The 14,289-nt window shown below is 39.0% G+C and overlaps 1 protein-coding gene across 1 annotated transcript in view; it reads right to left on the minus strand.

The window, feature by feature from the left end:
* The window catches only part of GLT1D1 (glycosyltransferase 1 domain containing 1), a gene marked incomplete at both ends in the record, with an annotated part of 53,149 nt that overhangs the window by 10,401 nt on the left and 28,459 nt on the right, over positions 1-14,289 (minus strand). The window contains 4 exons of the mRNA XM_084272083.1: positions 4,895-5,015; positions 6,537-6,580; positions 13,043-13,092; positions 14,129-14,224. Of these exons, the coding sequence (XP_084128209.1) occupies positions 4,895-5,015; positions 6,537-6,580; positions 13,043-13,092; positions 14,129-14,224 (311 nt within the window). The remainder of the gene's footprint in view (positions 1-4,894; positions 5,016-6,536; positions 6,581-13,042; positions 13,093-14,128; positions 14,225-14,289) is intronic.

The following is a 14,289-nucleotide window of genomic DNA, read 5'->3' on the forward strand; positions in this document are numbered from 1 at the left end:
CAAGTGCCCTGTTGAGTTAGACTGTACCTAGTGGCGTGGGGGCACAGGCTGGCACAGCAGTGCTGTTCTGCACATACTGGGCTGTAGCACACAAGAGATGCTCATTCACTTCCATTTCTGAATGCTCCATAGTTGGTGACTCACTGAAGTTGATCACTAAGTTTATATTTCATTTTCCATGATTTCCAGACTCCAAAGGGAAGGTACATTTGTTCCATCTCATGGAGTTGGAGGGCAGTAACTGCTACATAAGAAAACTTTCTGTTCCCAAAACACATAGGTACCAATGAATTATAGCTACTGAAAGGCAGAACAGATGGCCAAATACCTAAGATGAGGGGCTGGCTTTATACCAGCTAGCCTTAAACAAATGGATTGAGCTGTAAATAATTACTGCATGAAGTGGCTTAGAATTTAATTTCGATACTTAGTCTATTTTTAAGCAGTAAAAAGAATCATCTGCATTGTTGAAAATATGTATAATTTACTAACCAAAGTCCCACAAATAATAGCATAAAATAACATTTCAGTCCATTGGCCATCTGTTTTGTTACATTATTCTGCCTGCAAATGCATTTTAATGCCTTTTCAGAAGGATGCAGGGTGTAAATTTCAGCTTTGGAAGCATGTTACACAACAAGCATTGCTAACCAGCACTACAGACCTTGTAGAGTAAATGCAGGGTTTATTTACTGTCTTCTGGGTTGTCTCTCATTTTCTTCCTCCTAGCCTATGTATATCCTGTTGGCCCCTCTTCAGTTTTACTGGTTAACAACATCCCTTCATTTTAATTGTGATGGTTTCACTGTTTGCTATGGCTTATATGCCAAACTGCTACCCCTGTATTTCATGTATTGTCTAAGACTGGATTTAGCATTACAGCAGAATAGAATCTGGCCACCTTCCTTTTCTTATGATAACTTCTTTATGTCCCCAGTGACTTTTACACCAGTTGGGATACTCGAGAGCACCAAAAAAGGACTCTGAGGTTGTGAAGTCCAAAACATTTTCCTACAAACTATATAGAGAACATACACAATTGTTCAGTATTGTGCCAGCTTCTCCATCACGTGCCCAGGACCATGCAAAACTCCTGAGCTTTCTGAGGAAAAGAAGTATTTTAAATGCTTTCTATCATGCTTGTTTTCCCTTCTTCAAATGCCAAAGAAAAAATAGATCAGTTACAGCAAAATCTCTGGGATATCAGTACTGGATGATAAAGTAATTAGCTATGGTTTCTAGTTCTTTCATACCTCAAGGCAGGTTGAAAGAGATATGATTATATATTTATCTTATTTATCTATTATATATTTATCTCATACTAAAATACTGTTTATAGATTCATGACCTTGTTAAATTTTGAACTTTCAAGAGAAAGAAACTTGCATTTCTGAATTCAAGCAAGATGTTATCTCCAGCCTAGGACCAAAACAATTTCATACAGAGTTTTCTGCCTTATTAATTTAACAAGAACTTAACAGATGGCCCTTCCTACTGCTGGCCATCTCAAACAGGGACTTGACTTTATTAGACTGACACTTCCTCTGAGAGATATATTTTTACAGGAGGATATTTTATAAGGATGCCATCAAATCCCACTGTACAACTGTCTAGTAAACAGACATACAATACCAAAACCCTTAAAACTTTAGATGAAGAATTCAAACAGGTCTGAGGTACTAAAAAGAGCAAGCTTGAGGTAGTTTCTCAAGAGATAACTAAAGACTTTCTTCTTGCAGAAAATCCTGACTCTGCTGGGCCAGAGCTGTTGTCTCATAAAGCCTGTGCCATGTCTATTAGACTTTCCCTCCTATAATGCAAGATTTCAGGTTGTACCCAAAATCGGTACTGACCTCCCATGCTCAGGCTTCTGAAGGTGTGCCAGCTCTTTTAATCACTGTGAGGTGACTTCCATGAGAAACTCCAAGTTAAGAATTGTCAGTTCAGAGATTAGGCTGCCCTTCTTTCACTATTCAACCACAAGGCTAATACAGGGCTGAGGCTGGTGAAAAGCAGCAGGTTACACCTATGGGTTTATTTTTCCCCTTGTGAAGAGAGTCTCCCCGCAGGAGATCATCATTTCCAAAGAAGAATCTCTCACCTTGTTACAGTTCTCTCTAATAATTCTTACATAACTGTATAGAGTAGGAGCAGCGACATAATACCTCCCACAAAAGGTGAATAGCTATCAGCTACCACATCACTAACCAACAGCACCATGCTGCTGAGCAGAACGTGGGACTGCAAGAGCAGAGCTCTCAGGATGCTGAGCACAGGGGAGTGCACACCAGCGTGGTCACTGATGGAGCAATTCAAGAGGCAGCACCACAGGAGAAGTGTCTTACTTGAGAAAATGTGGGAGATATTTCAGCTAGCAACTCACATCCTCATGTTTTGATATAAAATGAAACGGGTGGTGGTAAAACAAGAACAGTGACAGCTTAAAAACTTGTATGTGTTTTCTCATACTCACAATTTCTGGTAGAAAAGCAAGGTGGAGAGTGAGGGTTCCAGAAGGAAATATTCCACTTGGGAATATCTCAAGATGCATTTTATTTTCAATATGTGATTATGGATGGACACAGACCAAACCTATCAGGCTTAAAATTATTCCACCAATGTAATAACAGAAGAAAGGGGAACCAGGATCTTTTTCTCTCCTGAAGAAGAAAATGTTACCATGGGCAATGAAATAGCTGACAGCCTACCACAGGTCTAGTCTCTAGAAAAGAGAATTTCATTTTTCTCCTGTGGTCATTTGCCAGTGTATTTGAGCTTGTTTAGCTGTCAAACTCAGATTAAGACTTAAAAGTGAAGTTGATTCACTTTGTTTTTAGTACAAGTAGTGTCTTCAGTAGAATTAAATGTATCATAAGATTGGCCTAGGACATGATATGAGCAGCTACATGTAACACAAAAATAGCAGTACTAGATAATCTAGTATATATGTATAAAAATACATGTATATATGTAGAAATAAATTCAACATGAACAATTAAATTTAATGCTCCCTTATGATTCATCCTAATGTAGACTTTCTTCTGATGTAAGAACAACATCGAGCAAGTGCATATAAAGACATCCTGCACAGAAAGCTCTTTTGCCAGAATAGCCTTGTAATTCTGAGAGAAAGAAGAGAAACAGAACAGGAAGTATTTACTATTCTGTTCACGTAGTTGTTTTCAGTGAGAAAAACAGTTGTTGGAGGAGGGAGATTTGTTGGTGGTCTTTTTTTTTTTTTTAATTTTTTTGACAGGTCTGGGTATGAATTGGAAATAAATTACTCAAGTAATGTGTAGCTGAAACTTTAAGGGGCAGTTTTCCACCAGAGGTAGAATTTGACTATTTAACAGCCCTGGGATGGTAATTGAATAGTTCAGCCTCACAGAGATGAGCTCAAATGAAAACTTTCCTTAATGATTTAGTATTATTTGTCCGATTCAAAGCTTGTCAGGACTGCAACTTGAAAAGAGGAGAGCAATAATCAATAACCCCTGCAGCAGGCCCAGCATTACCTCTGAAGTAAACTGCCATTATCTTTTTGCTTCAAGTTACCAGATATTTGTTATGGCACTGAACTGAAGATTGCTCCCTCTCCTGATGAAAGCTGAGGAGAGCTCCTGTGAACTGCTCAAATCTGATGGGAAAATCTAGGGGGAAATTATACCAACTGTCCCATCAGTCCTGAGTTTGCATAACAATTTGCATGAGGCCAAGCACACTTGCACTTCTGCTACAGATGCTGTGTCTCTCAACAGCCTTTCTGGTTCCCTTCTTTCCCCCACCCTCTCTAACTCACTGGGAAAGAAAGCAGATTGATTTTCGGTCAAGTGTAATGTGAATGGTCCTGAAGGGAACGTGTAACTGCTGAGGAGGAGGTGATAGTTACTTCACTTTTACTTCTCTGAAGCCCTGATTCAGCCACTGTGTACTGTGTTGGTACACTCCATTTCACCTTAACTACTGAACAGAGGGAATTTGTCCAGCCTGTCACCCTGCTAAGGTTCTAAACATCACGGTCTGTAGCAATTGTTTCTTATTGAGCATTGGTGCTGGGAAACAGCATCTGCTCCCACCTCTGAGCACTGGCATTTTACAAAGGAAATACACATTTGCTCTCTTACCACCACCTAACTTTTATAACTCTTGCAGTGCTCACTTAGTTCTTATTTATGAAGGACTTTTAGATGCATGCTGGAAATGCAACGTGTGACCACTCATTAGAAACAGGAGATTCATCAATACAAATCCTGGCACAGTTTCTGTGATCATCTGAGATCATCATGAACCAACATCCAGCAGCTACCAGGAAAAAAAAGGACTAGAATCTGCCCAAAGAACTTCCATTTTAAGTATTTTTTTCCTTGAAAACATTGGATGCTAAGCAGTGCCCTACTCTGACAGGTATGAAATAAACCTGGTTATTAATTTTCAATAGTGATGGCAGAAAAATTAACTGAGCATGTCATTCACTCATTAATCATTTCAGACTTAAATAACCAAATACAGGTCTTAGATTGCTTTTTGAAAGGATGTAAAAATAAATGAAGGTCTATTTCAGCAACATTATAAGGAAGTGGATGTTGAATCAAGAATAGTGACAACCCCAGTAAATCAGAATGATTCTTCTATCTCAGGTCTGTATTGTTAATTTAACAGGATTGATAAAAATACATTCTGTCCTTCAAAAAATAAATAGACAAAGCATAAAAAACTGTCAACTCACAGGAAGAAAACCTTAATTACTACACTTGCAAAAAGTAATATTTTAGCTTTGTCTTCACTAGCTTTGAAACATGGACATAAAATGTTGACACACATTTCCAGTGATAAAATGTGATTTTAGATTCTCCGTAACCTCACTGAAAAAGCCTTTCTAGTAAGATGTAATTACCTCCAGAATTGCAGCAGACATCCCCTCTGAAATGGAGCTGTTCACTACAGCAAAGCACCTTTTCATAGCAGCATGAAGATCGTCCTGTGGTATCTCCTGTAATAAATGTACTCCAGGTGCCCTAGAAATAAAATGCACACAAAGAGGTCACCTCCTAAGAACCTGCTCTACCAATTCTTCCAGTGATGGAAGGTGGTCAGAGCAATTCGGGCATGTTCCATCACACTGGTTCCAAAGAATGCTTATCAATATGGTGATAGGAGCTTTAGATATATGAATATATAAAAATCAGGTTCTGATGTTAACAATCACTTGCCCACAGGCAAGCTGCTTTACCATAGGTTTGTTAGCATTCTGTGCAGTTATAAGCTCCATAGAGTATACACTGCTGTTGTTCTGGAGTTTTATAGTTGATCACTTAAGACCACACTCTGTTAACCACAATTGGTCTCCTTAAATGAAGGAGCTGAGTTCAGTAGATAGGAGTGCAATTTCCCCTTAAAGATCTGGTGTACCAGACAGGGGATGCATGCAGAGATTTATGGCAAAGGGAAATGGAGCAAGATCATCATAATGGTCAACTGTGGGAGATGCTGACTTTTCAGGTACTGGCTTCTGGGGACACAATGTGGTTCTGAAAGGTCTATTCTGCTTCCTCTTTTATTATAAGCACCCTTCTCTGCTGAATGGTTACATTTGTACTGTCTTCAGCCTCCTCAAATTAATCAAGATCAATCGAATCAGGGTGAAGGGTGTAAAGAGAGGTGTTCAGTCTCTGATGAGTGAATGAGAGCTGTAAGACTGGTGACGGATTTGTAAAGCCGGCATCTCCTTTGCTTCATGAGCTGCTTCTGCCTCTTTAACGTGAGATCACTAAGCCAGACAGAAACACAAGTGCATTTGACATTAAGACCAGCTCCCTGACAACTGGACTTTGTTAAATATTGCTTTTCTGATTCTGCAGTAGCATCCAGCTTCTTCAGAGATAAAGAACTGTGTCAACTGGAGTATAAAGGCCTGATCACAGGAGCCATGTTTCCTATAATAACCTGATAGGGAACAGAAACTTTCTCTCAAAAAATGGAATTGGAAAACACATTTTTAATGCAGATTTTGTTATGACATACTGTCAGTGCAGAGATAGTATGGTTGTTTACCCTAGAAAATTTCTTTTCAGACAAAAACCCCTAAAACCCCGTGTAGTCTAACAAGCACCTATAGCCTTTGATCTCGAAGCACAGACATTATGGACAGAAAGAAGCTATACAGTTGTCCATCTAGATCCTGTCCATCTACTCATTTACCCACCAACAGCATGCATGCAAGATATTGCAGAAGCCAGGATGAAAGAATGAAAAGACCCAAAAGAATAACACATATAAATTATAGCTAATTCTAAATCAGGTGTGATCAGATCAGCTGTAACGAAACATGAAGAGATCTACTGGGTATTCTAAAATGTAAAACATGTGAAGCACCTCATCTGAGAATGTTACATGCCAAATCATCAGAACACATTTGCTAGAGAGTTCTGCATTTATGTTCATTTGTAGATACAAAAGAGCATTTATACACATGATCTAAAAAACCCTTATTCAGTCAACTGCTTTCGTTTGGATGAAGCACATAAAAGACTTCTTACCTTTTAATCTTTTCTTTAACTTCCCTTGTAAAATGTGGATCAACCTAGAAAGGAATAGACACACAGGTACATGGAACTACTTTAGTAGATGTTTGAAACACCCAGAAAATGAAAATACATTTTAGTGTATTATTAACTTGAACATCTGAATGCATGAATGTGCTGAGCTTCAAAATCACAGCAGAGATCTGACTCTTGGTAGTGACATCTGACTCTTCAGCCAAACGTTCTGGTGAGTGACTGACACTTGGAATTCCCAGCCAGGGGGGTGAGTGCCCAGGAGAGCAGAGCGTGGATTCAGCACTCTAAACCTGTAAGTGACTCCTCTAATGCAGAGTAGCTCTGGGCTGCTGTCAGAAGGGGAGGTTCCATGTCTTCTCCCCTGACATCCCTCTGGCTGCAGGTTCTAATTAGAGCTAGATCTATTTAACCTGAATGACTGCTTTCAGATGACTCTGCTGTGGCTAACGTGATGCAAATGCCCGATCTGACAGCTCACTGTCTAAGTGAGGAGCAGCACACTGACATGCCAAGCGACTGTCTGTCCCCTTGTGTATGGAGTAACCAGTGTGAGGAAGGAAAGGAGCTTTTCAGGCTTTAGTTAACGAGGGCAGCAATCTGCATGGACACAGAGACAGTCAGGTAGATGTTATGGACTGACAGAAACATTTGTCTGAAAACCAGTAAACACCCCATTCTAAAATACAGTCTAACATGAAGAGATGCCAGTGTTACTAAAACGTTACCTAAGCTGGGCAATCGACCCCCAGATGATTTACAAAGCTTCACTATGTCTGCTATTTTCATTTAACATAATGAAACAAACTGAACTTGGAGATCCTTAACTAGACATGAAGAACAGAACTAGGCTTTTTATTAATACTACATTCATTTGTGATAGCTGTCACAGCACGCAGCAGTTGTGAGTACTGGGAACAACATGGCTTGGTTTTGTAATGCACATTAATATTTTGTTTTAACACATGTTAGTATTTTGTTTTGGGGTTTTTTCACATAATGGAACAGAACACTCACAAAGCATTTTAGAAAACTCTTTTCAAAAAAAGTGAGAATGTATTTTCTAACACTGATTGCCAACTTTGAACACAAGATGAATTATTTCATGAAAACAAGGCTTCATAAATTAAAAGATTCAAGTGAATCACACTAAGGAATGAATTCCTACTGAATACAAGAAGTAAAAGGCTTGCATAGCTGCTTAAGAAAGTATTTTTGGTAACAGCAGTGGAGAAAATGATGTGCCCTTTCCTGAAGCAATACCTGATCCTGGGCATACAGCATGACACAGATCCACACACTAAACCAGCATGTCTCGTCCCAGGATCCTTGGATATTCCATACTGAACTTCACAATGACTATTTCTATATAAACACCTTTTCAGCTTTTTCCCCAAAGTACTATTTCGATGCTGAGTTCCTCTCACAAGGAACTATACTCTGTTTCCATTAAAATCAATGGAGTGCTTGCAAGTGATTCAATGAGAAGTGGGATATGGTCTTTTGCTCTTCTACCTTTAGAAGGATGAGAAAAAAATACAGCCTGTGACTCATAAATTTGTAAGATATTAATTTCTATCCCATCTACTTCTGTGGAAGCCAAGAAATTGCCATCTGCCTTACAAACAGAACAATCCTTTGAGCTGTATTCCCCCATTGGTAGATATTCCAAGAAACCTGGGCTGAATATGAGAGTTCAGTTAAAATATTACTTTCAGGCTGGGTGTTGCAATGACTTAGAGAAGTGATCCCCCTGAGCTGCATTTAGAAACTTGAGGGGGCACAGTTATCTAACCACAGGCTCAATATAACAGAAATTAGATACAACATAAGCTGTTCAGTAAGTTGGAAATGCATTTAAATGATGTGAGCGGTTCCAAAGCCAACTGACTATGGCAGGATGCCTAGGAACTCAGCACCATCTCAGAAAAAGCTTTTGAAAAGAAAAGTAAGTTACTTCTACCCAAAATATCTCCATGATCCAGTTCTTCCACAGGCAGAGAGTTTGTTGCCACATCCATCCATCCATCCATCCATCCATCCATCCATCCATCCATCCATCCATCCATCCATCCATCCATCCATCCATCCATCCATGTTACCTGTCATGTATCAGGCAAATGTGCTCATCAGTTACCTATCATCTTTTGTTAAAAAATCATCCATCCAAAGGAAGAGCCTTCAGAGACCTGCACAGTTCATCAATTTAGCAGAGATCAGAGGACAGCAGCTTGCATCATATGAATAGGTTCTATCAGAACAGATCAGATGACACATGGAAAGGGGAGTAGGCACTGAGCAAGAAACCACACCTAGTATGACCAGATCTGCTATTTAGGAAGTTCTACTTTGCTGACAGACAAAGAAACATCTGAGATGTGTTTGACAGTGCAGAAAGTCACACATCAAACACTGCACAACGATGAAGGTGCCCGTTAAACACGGTGCCTACCATGATCAGAATCTAGGAAATCTTCTATAAACACACTATATTAAATTGCTGTCATATAAAAAATTAACTCAGACAGAAGCAATGGTCCAGAAAAATCTTCATTATAAAGCTAGGACTATTGTGGGCCTTTAGACTTTGTAGAGAAAACCAGGTCTTAGTAGATTTACAGTTCTGTCACAACGTCACCCAGGGTACTAAGGAGTGAACAGCTCGATCTGCAAGCACATGCAGGAAGAACTTGCTCAGTTGCTCAGGTTTGTGAGGTTCTGACAGCATCACTGTGGAAAGAATCAGCTTCATTCACAGCAGCAGGTGACCCCAGATTACAATTTTTATCTGATTGACTGTTGAACAGGCTCAGCAGGACCAAGCTTCCCCTATGACTGGAACTACAACTGCCTCCTGCAATGCACCACGATCTGCCGGCAGCAACGCCCCAGAAATAGAAGCTCCTCCTGAACAGACTAAACTCCCCCATTCTACATTATCTTTTTCATATCCTAATTGCTTAAGGAAACACAATTTCTTCTGGCTTCACTTGTAGCTCTACTACTGTGATATGGGACAATTAATGTCTCATAAAAAATATAGTTTTAATTGAGCTGAAACAATTTGGCAATTAGGATGTAAATTCACAACATCTCAAGTCTAAAAGAAAAATATGTAACCTTTTAAAGAAATATTGGAACAGCTCATTTCAACAGTTCTAACAAAAGTTTAATTTTCTGGGAGTTTTTCTTTCAGGACACACAAAGAAAAGGTTAGAAGAGAGGCAGGGGGTTGGAGCTCTGTGATCCTTGGGGTGCCTTCCAACTCAGACCATTCTATGATTCTATGATTCTAAGAGCTGTCAGTGTAATGGTAGCTGCAGCTCCTCCCTTTAAAAGGAAATATTTCAGTGAGTGGGACACTTATTCAGGATGTCACTGGCAGAATTAGAGAATTCAAATTTTATATTCTTAATTAATTTCATCTTAATATGCTTTTTAAAAATGATTCCAAATAAACATGACTTGTTTCACAGTCAGTGGCACCGATTTTCTTGAGATTTTTGTGGTTTGAGAAGTAACATGAATAAGTAAAGCCAAGCACCAGCAGAACTGAGATTTATTTTCATCCTTTAGCAATATTGTAGTACTATGGGAGAAATATGTTTTCAAACGTTGTAAGGAGGTTCAGTCCTTGCTCTCACCTCTGCACTGCCACAGGGTTATTTATGGTAACTTACTGGAAAGATGTTAGCTTATGAAAAAGTGAAGCAAATTTAAAAAGACGCCTAAAACGTTTCAAATCCTCACTGGAGGCAGCAAGTGCATCTTTTGATTCTAAAGCACAGCTTCATTACACCTACTCTAGATTTGCCTTCCACACCAGTTCACTTCCAAATCATTTTGTGCATTGGTGTGGAAACAAAAAAAATGCAGATAAAATAAAAATGCAAAAAACAAGTTTTAAAAATGAAGTTCCATGTCCCCAAATTTAGTAAGAACAAAACTGAATGAGAAAATAGGGACGTGGTTCTTATTTGCTCCATTCCCATTTTATTTCTTTTCTTATAAAACAGACTGCCTGCAAGTTTTCAGGCTCATGTGAAGATGAATCACAGATGAAACTTACAGCAGGACACGAGCACATTACCCAGATGAAACACTGAAGCTTTTAGTACCCTTTTAGCATCAGCAAGAGTTTGTTTCATGTGACACAGCTGCCTACTCATACCTTTACCACTGGTTAGATTAAGGCTACAGGCTGCCTTTTCAAGGCTTGTGCTGCTGTGGTTATACATCCAGCAGAACTAATTTCTTTCTTCTAAGTCCTGCAATTAGTTGTGTTAGTTTAGCATAAAGGATGTTCCCTTGGTACAGGCCGCATGCTAGAAGCGGAAGCAGCAGGACAGCGTCCCTGAGGCTCCAGCTGGGCTGTGGGAATGAACCTCATTTTGCACAGAATTAGGAGAAACACTTTGGTGTCTCAGAGGCATCTTTTTCCCTCTCCCTTACCAATCTATAGTGCAGTTGCTGCTACTGAGGATCTGGCCCGCAGTGAATACTGTGCTAGCAAATATTTAGGTAGGGTATGGGTTAGCCTGAGACTTGGGAAATACTCATCTTTCTCTCATGGTTCTGAAAATAACCATGTGATTTGTAGGTTTGCACTTTTTCAGCACTGCACTTAACACAAAATTGATTACATGTTCAAAGAGGATTCTTTTCTAAAGGTCTTGGTTTCTGCAGGTGAAACCAGAGAGATCTCAAAGGGAAGAAATTGGAATCAATGATGGATACTCAAACACCAAATTTTAACAGACCATTAGAAAAGAAAGTACTGGAAGAAAATTGAAGCAAGCCTTCACTTGCTTTTAAACATTCAGAACGGACTCAGCCTTGGCTCAAGTGGCACATACCTCTCTCTTCAGAGGTGTTCAGTCTTGTTCCTTCCTCAAAAATCATGCTGCTTGATTTGAAAACAATGAGTGGAGTTGGGAGGGTTTTTCTGTTTTATTTTCATGCTTCATAAGCCCACATCTTCAAATCATTCCCCACAACGAGATTATTTCACAATAACAACTGTGATAGTTCTGATTTTCGAAGCTGCTGCCTCCTGAAAAGCCAACCACTGCTGAGAAACTCCTGAGAACATTCTGAAACGGCAGCCCAACCTTAGGTGAGAGTCAGCAACCCCAGAAGAGCTGCCACTGAACTCACTGATCCTGTTGTGTAAGAGACAATCAGAAGATGGAACTTCCAAATTTGTTGAACAGGATCTTTATGACTTAGGGGCAAAAAAGGAAATCTCACCTTAGTATTGGCCAGCACTTTTAACACAATACATACAGCTCCCCTGGAAGGAATGGTACCAACTCAAAGCTCCATCTGAGATGTGGGTTTGTAAGGATAACTCAGTTTCTGATTGTATTTATTTATTCAACCCCACCTCTCAGATATCTGTCTCCCAGGCTTTAGTGCACTCAGATTCTAAATGTGTGACAGAGTTCACCCATTTTACTTGTCAGCTCAAGCTCAGTCCTTGCTGTCTGGTGTCAGACACAAACCTAACATCATTTTGCACCTGCTGACAACTGTTAATTGTGTACAAATTGAGACTACCAGAAATGGCATCAAAATCTAAATGGAATGGAACAAAGACGCGATGCCCCATGTGAACAAAGGATGTAAGAACAGGGATAATGAGCAGCTGATATCACCTTCACAGCATTAAAAAAACCTCATTAACAATACCTGCTAAAAACATTATTCCAGATGGATACTGTTGCCTTTCAAAATATTTGATAAGTTCATTTATAAATTATTCATGTTGAAATAAGCATTTTTACTATTTTATGTCAAGATGTCACTTTTTTTAGTACTTTTTGATTCCCTAAAAAAAAACTTTGTACTATCCCACAGGCATAAAAATAGAAGCTAATGTTAACCCAAATATTTTGATCATTTTTATCTTCAGAAGTTGCTTTTGTAGTCTGTTTTGTTCTAAGAGACCATAATAGATAAATAGCATTATAAAGTCATGTACTGGAGCTAGCTGTAACATAACAATAATCTAACTGCAAATGGTCTTTATAAAACCAGCCCAAGTCTTCTAAATAAATAAAAATTATCCATGTATGTAAAACAGATCTATAGGTGTTGTAAAGTAGTTTAGTGCCACTGGTGTAACAGTTTGCATTAATACATAACTGACTAGAGTTGGGCTAGTGCAGTGCTTATCCTCTTAGAAAAGCCCTCTTAGCTGCTTTCCCCTTTGCAGTGCAAAGGGAGGCACATGCTGAGCCAGGAGCCCTTTCAGCTGATAGAGAACTCTGAACTTTGGAAGTCCAAGCACTGGAATCACTTCCACAGTTTAGACCTGTTGGGAACAGCCTTTACAACTGCCTAGGATTGTACCTTCTTATCTCTGTAACAGAAGTTCTCTGACTCAGGTTCAGCCTGGAAAGAATTATTGTGATATTCAGATGCCAGTAAATGGAGTATTTAGGAATAAATATGCAAATGAAATTAGAATTACAACAGCAACCTACCGCAGGTCCAATTATGCCCAGATGGACACTGGGATCCTTCCTGTGCCAATCTAAAACAGAAGAGGAACCAAAATTATGAATGTTTAATTTAATTTAATTCTTTCTCTGAAATCAATGTAAATAGATGCATGAATAAAGAATAGGCAAATATTGTATTACTACTTAAAAGACTGAATGTGTACCAGATTTCATGCTCAGCCCTCACATTACTCCTCAGGATTCAAATGATTAGCATGTCTGAAAGTCAGTGTTTAGCATTTTGGCTTCGTGCAATCTCTTACAATTCAAGGATAATTTAACTAAGCTCAGACAATAATTCTGCATCATCTCAAGAGAACAATGCTCTATATAATGCAGTCACTCTGGCCACTATGACAAAATCATTTGAAGTTTTTCCTGTGTAAAGGAACATGTGGAAGCAACAGCAACCATTACAATTAACACAAAGAAATCTGCTGCTCTTTCAACCCCAGAACAGAACAAAGCCAGTTACTTGACTTTACAAACCTGCATTTGTTATTAAGCATTCTGAAGGCAGGAGAGGTTATAAAAGTAACCTGGATAGCAGAGGCTAAATTTCCAACTTGGAATACCTCAGCCTTTACAGACACAGACAGAATCTAGCAAAACATCCACCTATGTGACTAAGAGAAATCTTCAGCCTACTTTGGTGCAGAGCCATAGTGATGGGTGATAAAATTTGTTTGTAACTTCAATGATATTAATTAACACACACGCAGATCAGTGTAACAGCCACAGGACAGTAAGATTAAAAAGTTATTTTGAAGTAGGTGAACTCTTCTTTTGTCTTCCATTAACACTGTATGAAACAGAAAAATAGTTTACCCAGCAAGTAAAATCACCATATACTGCTTTGATTTTGATGCTCTGTTATTCAAGCAGGCTGGAAAAGATGCAGCAAAGAAATAATGTATTGAACAGATCAGTGGTTGCATGAGCAGTTCTTTTTTTTAAATGTAAATATATCATGAAGCTTTCTGCAATGAATAAAACAGCCTATGCCAAACTCACAAACATTCAAAGAATCCAGGGACAAAGCAAGGGTATTCAAATAGCAGCACCTACCTGAAAATGCTTCTACTAAATACAGAGGGTCTTTGACTCTTCGAAGTCCACATATCAAAAGAAACATATGTAAACTGCCATTATCTGTAGGGATGCCTGGAACAAAGAATGGAAAAAGTCTGAATGCAGATAAAAAGCTGAACAATCCAAACTGTTTCATG

The sequence above is a fragment of the Gallinula chloropus genome (genome assembly GCF_964237585.1).
Source record: "Gallinula chloropus genome assembly, chromosome: 17".
Classification (NCBI taxonomy): Eukaryota; Metazoa; Chordata; class Aves; order Gruiformes; family Rallidae; genus Gallinula; species Gallinula chloropus.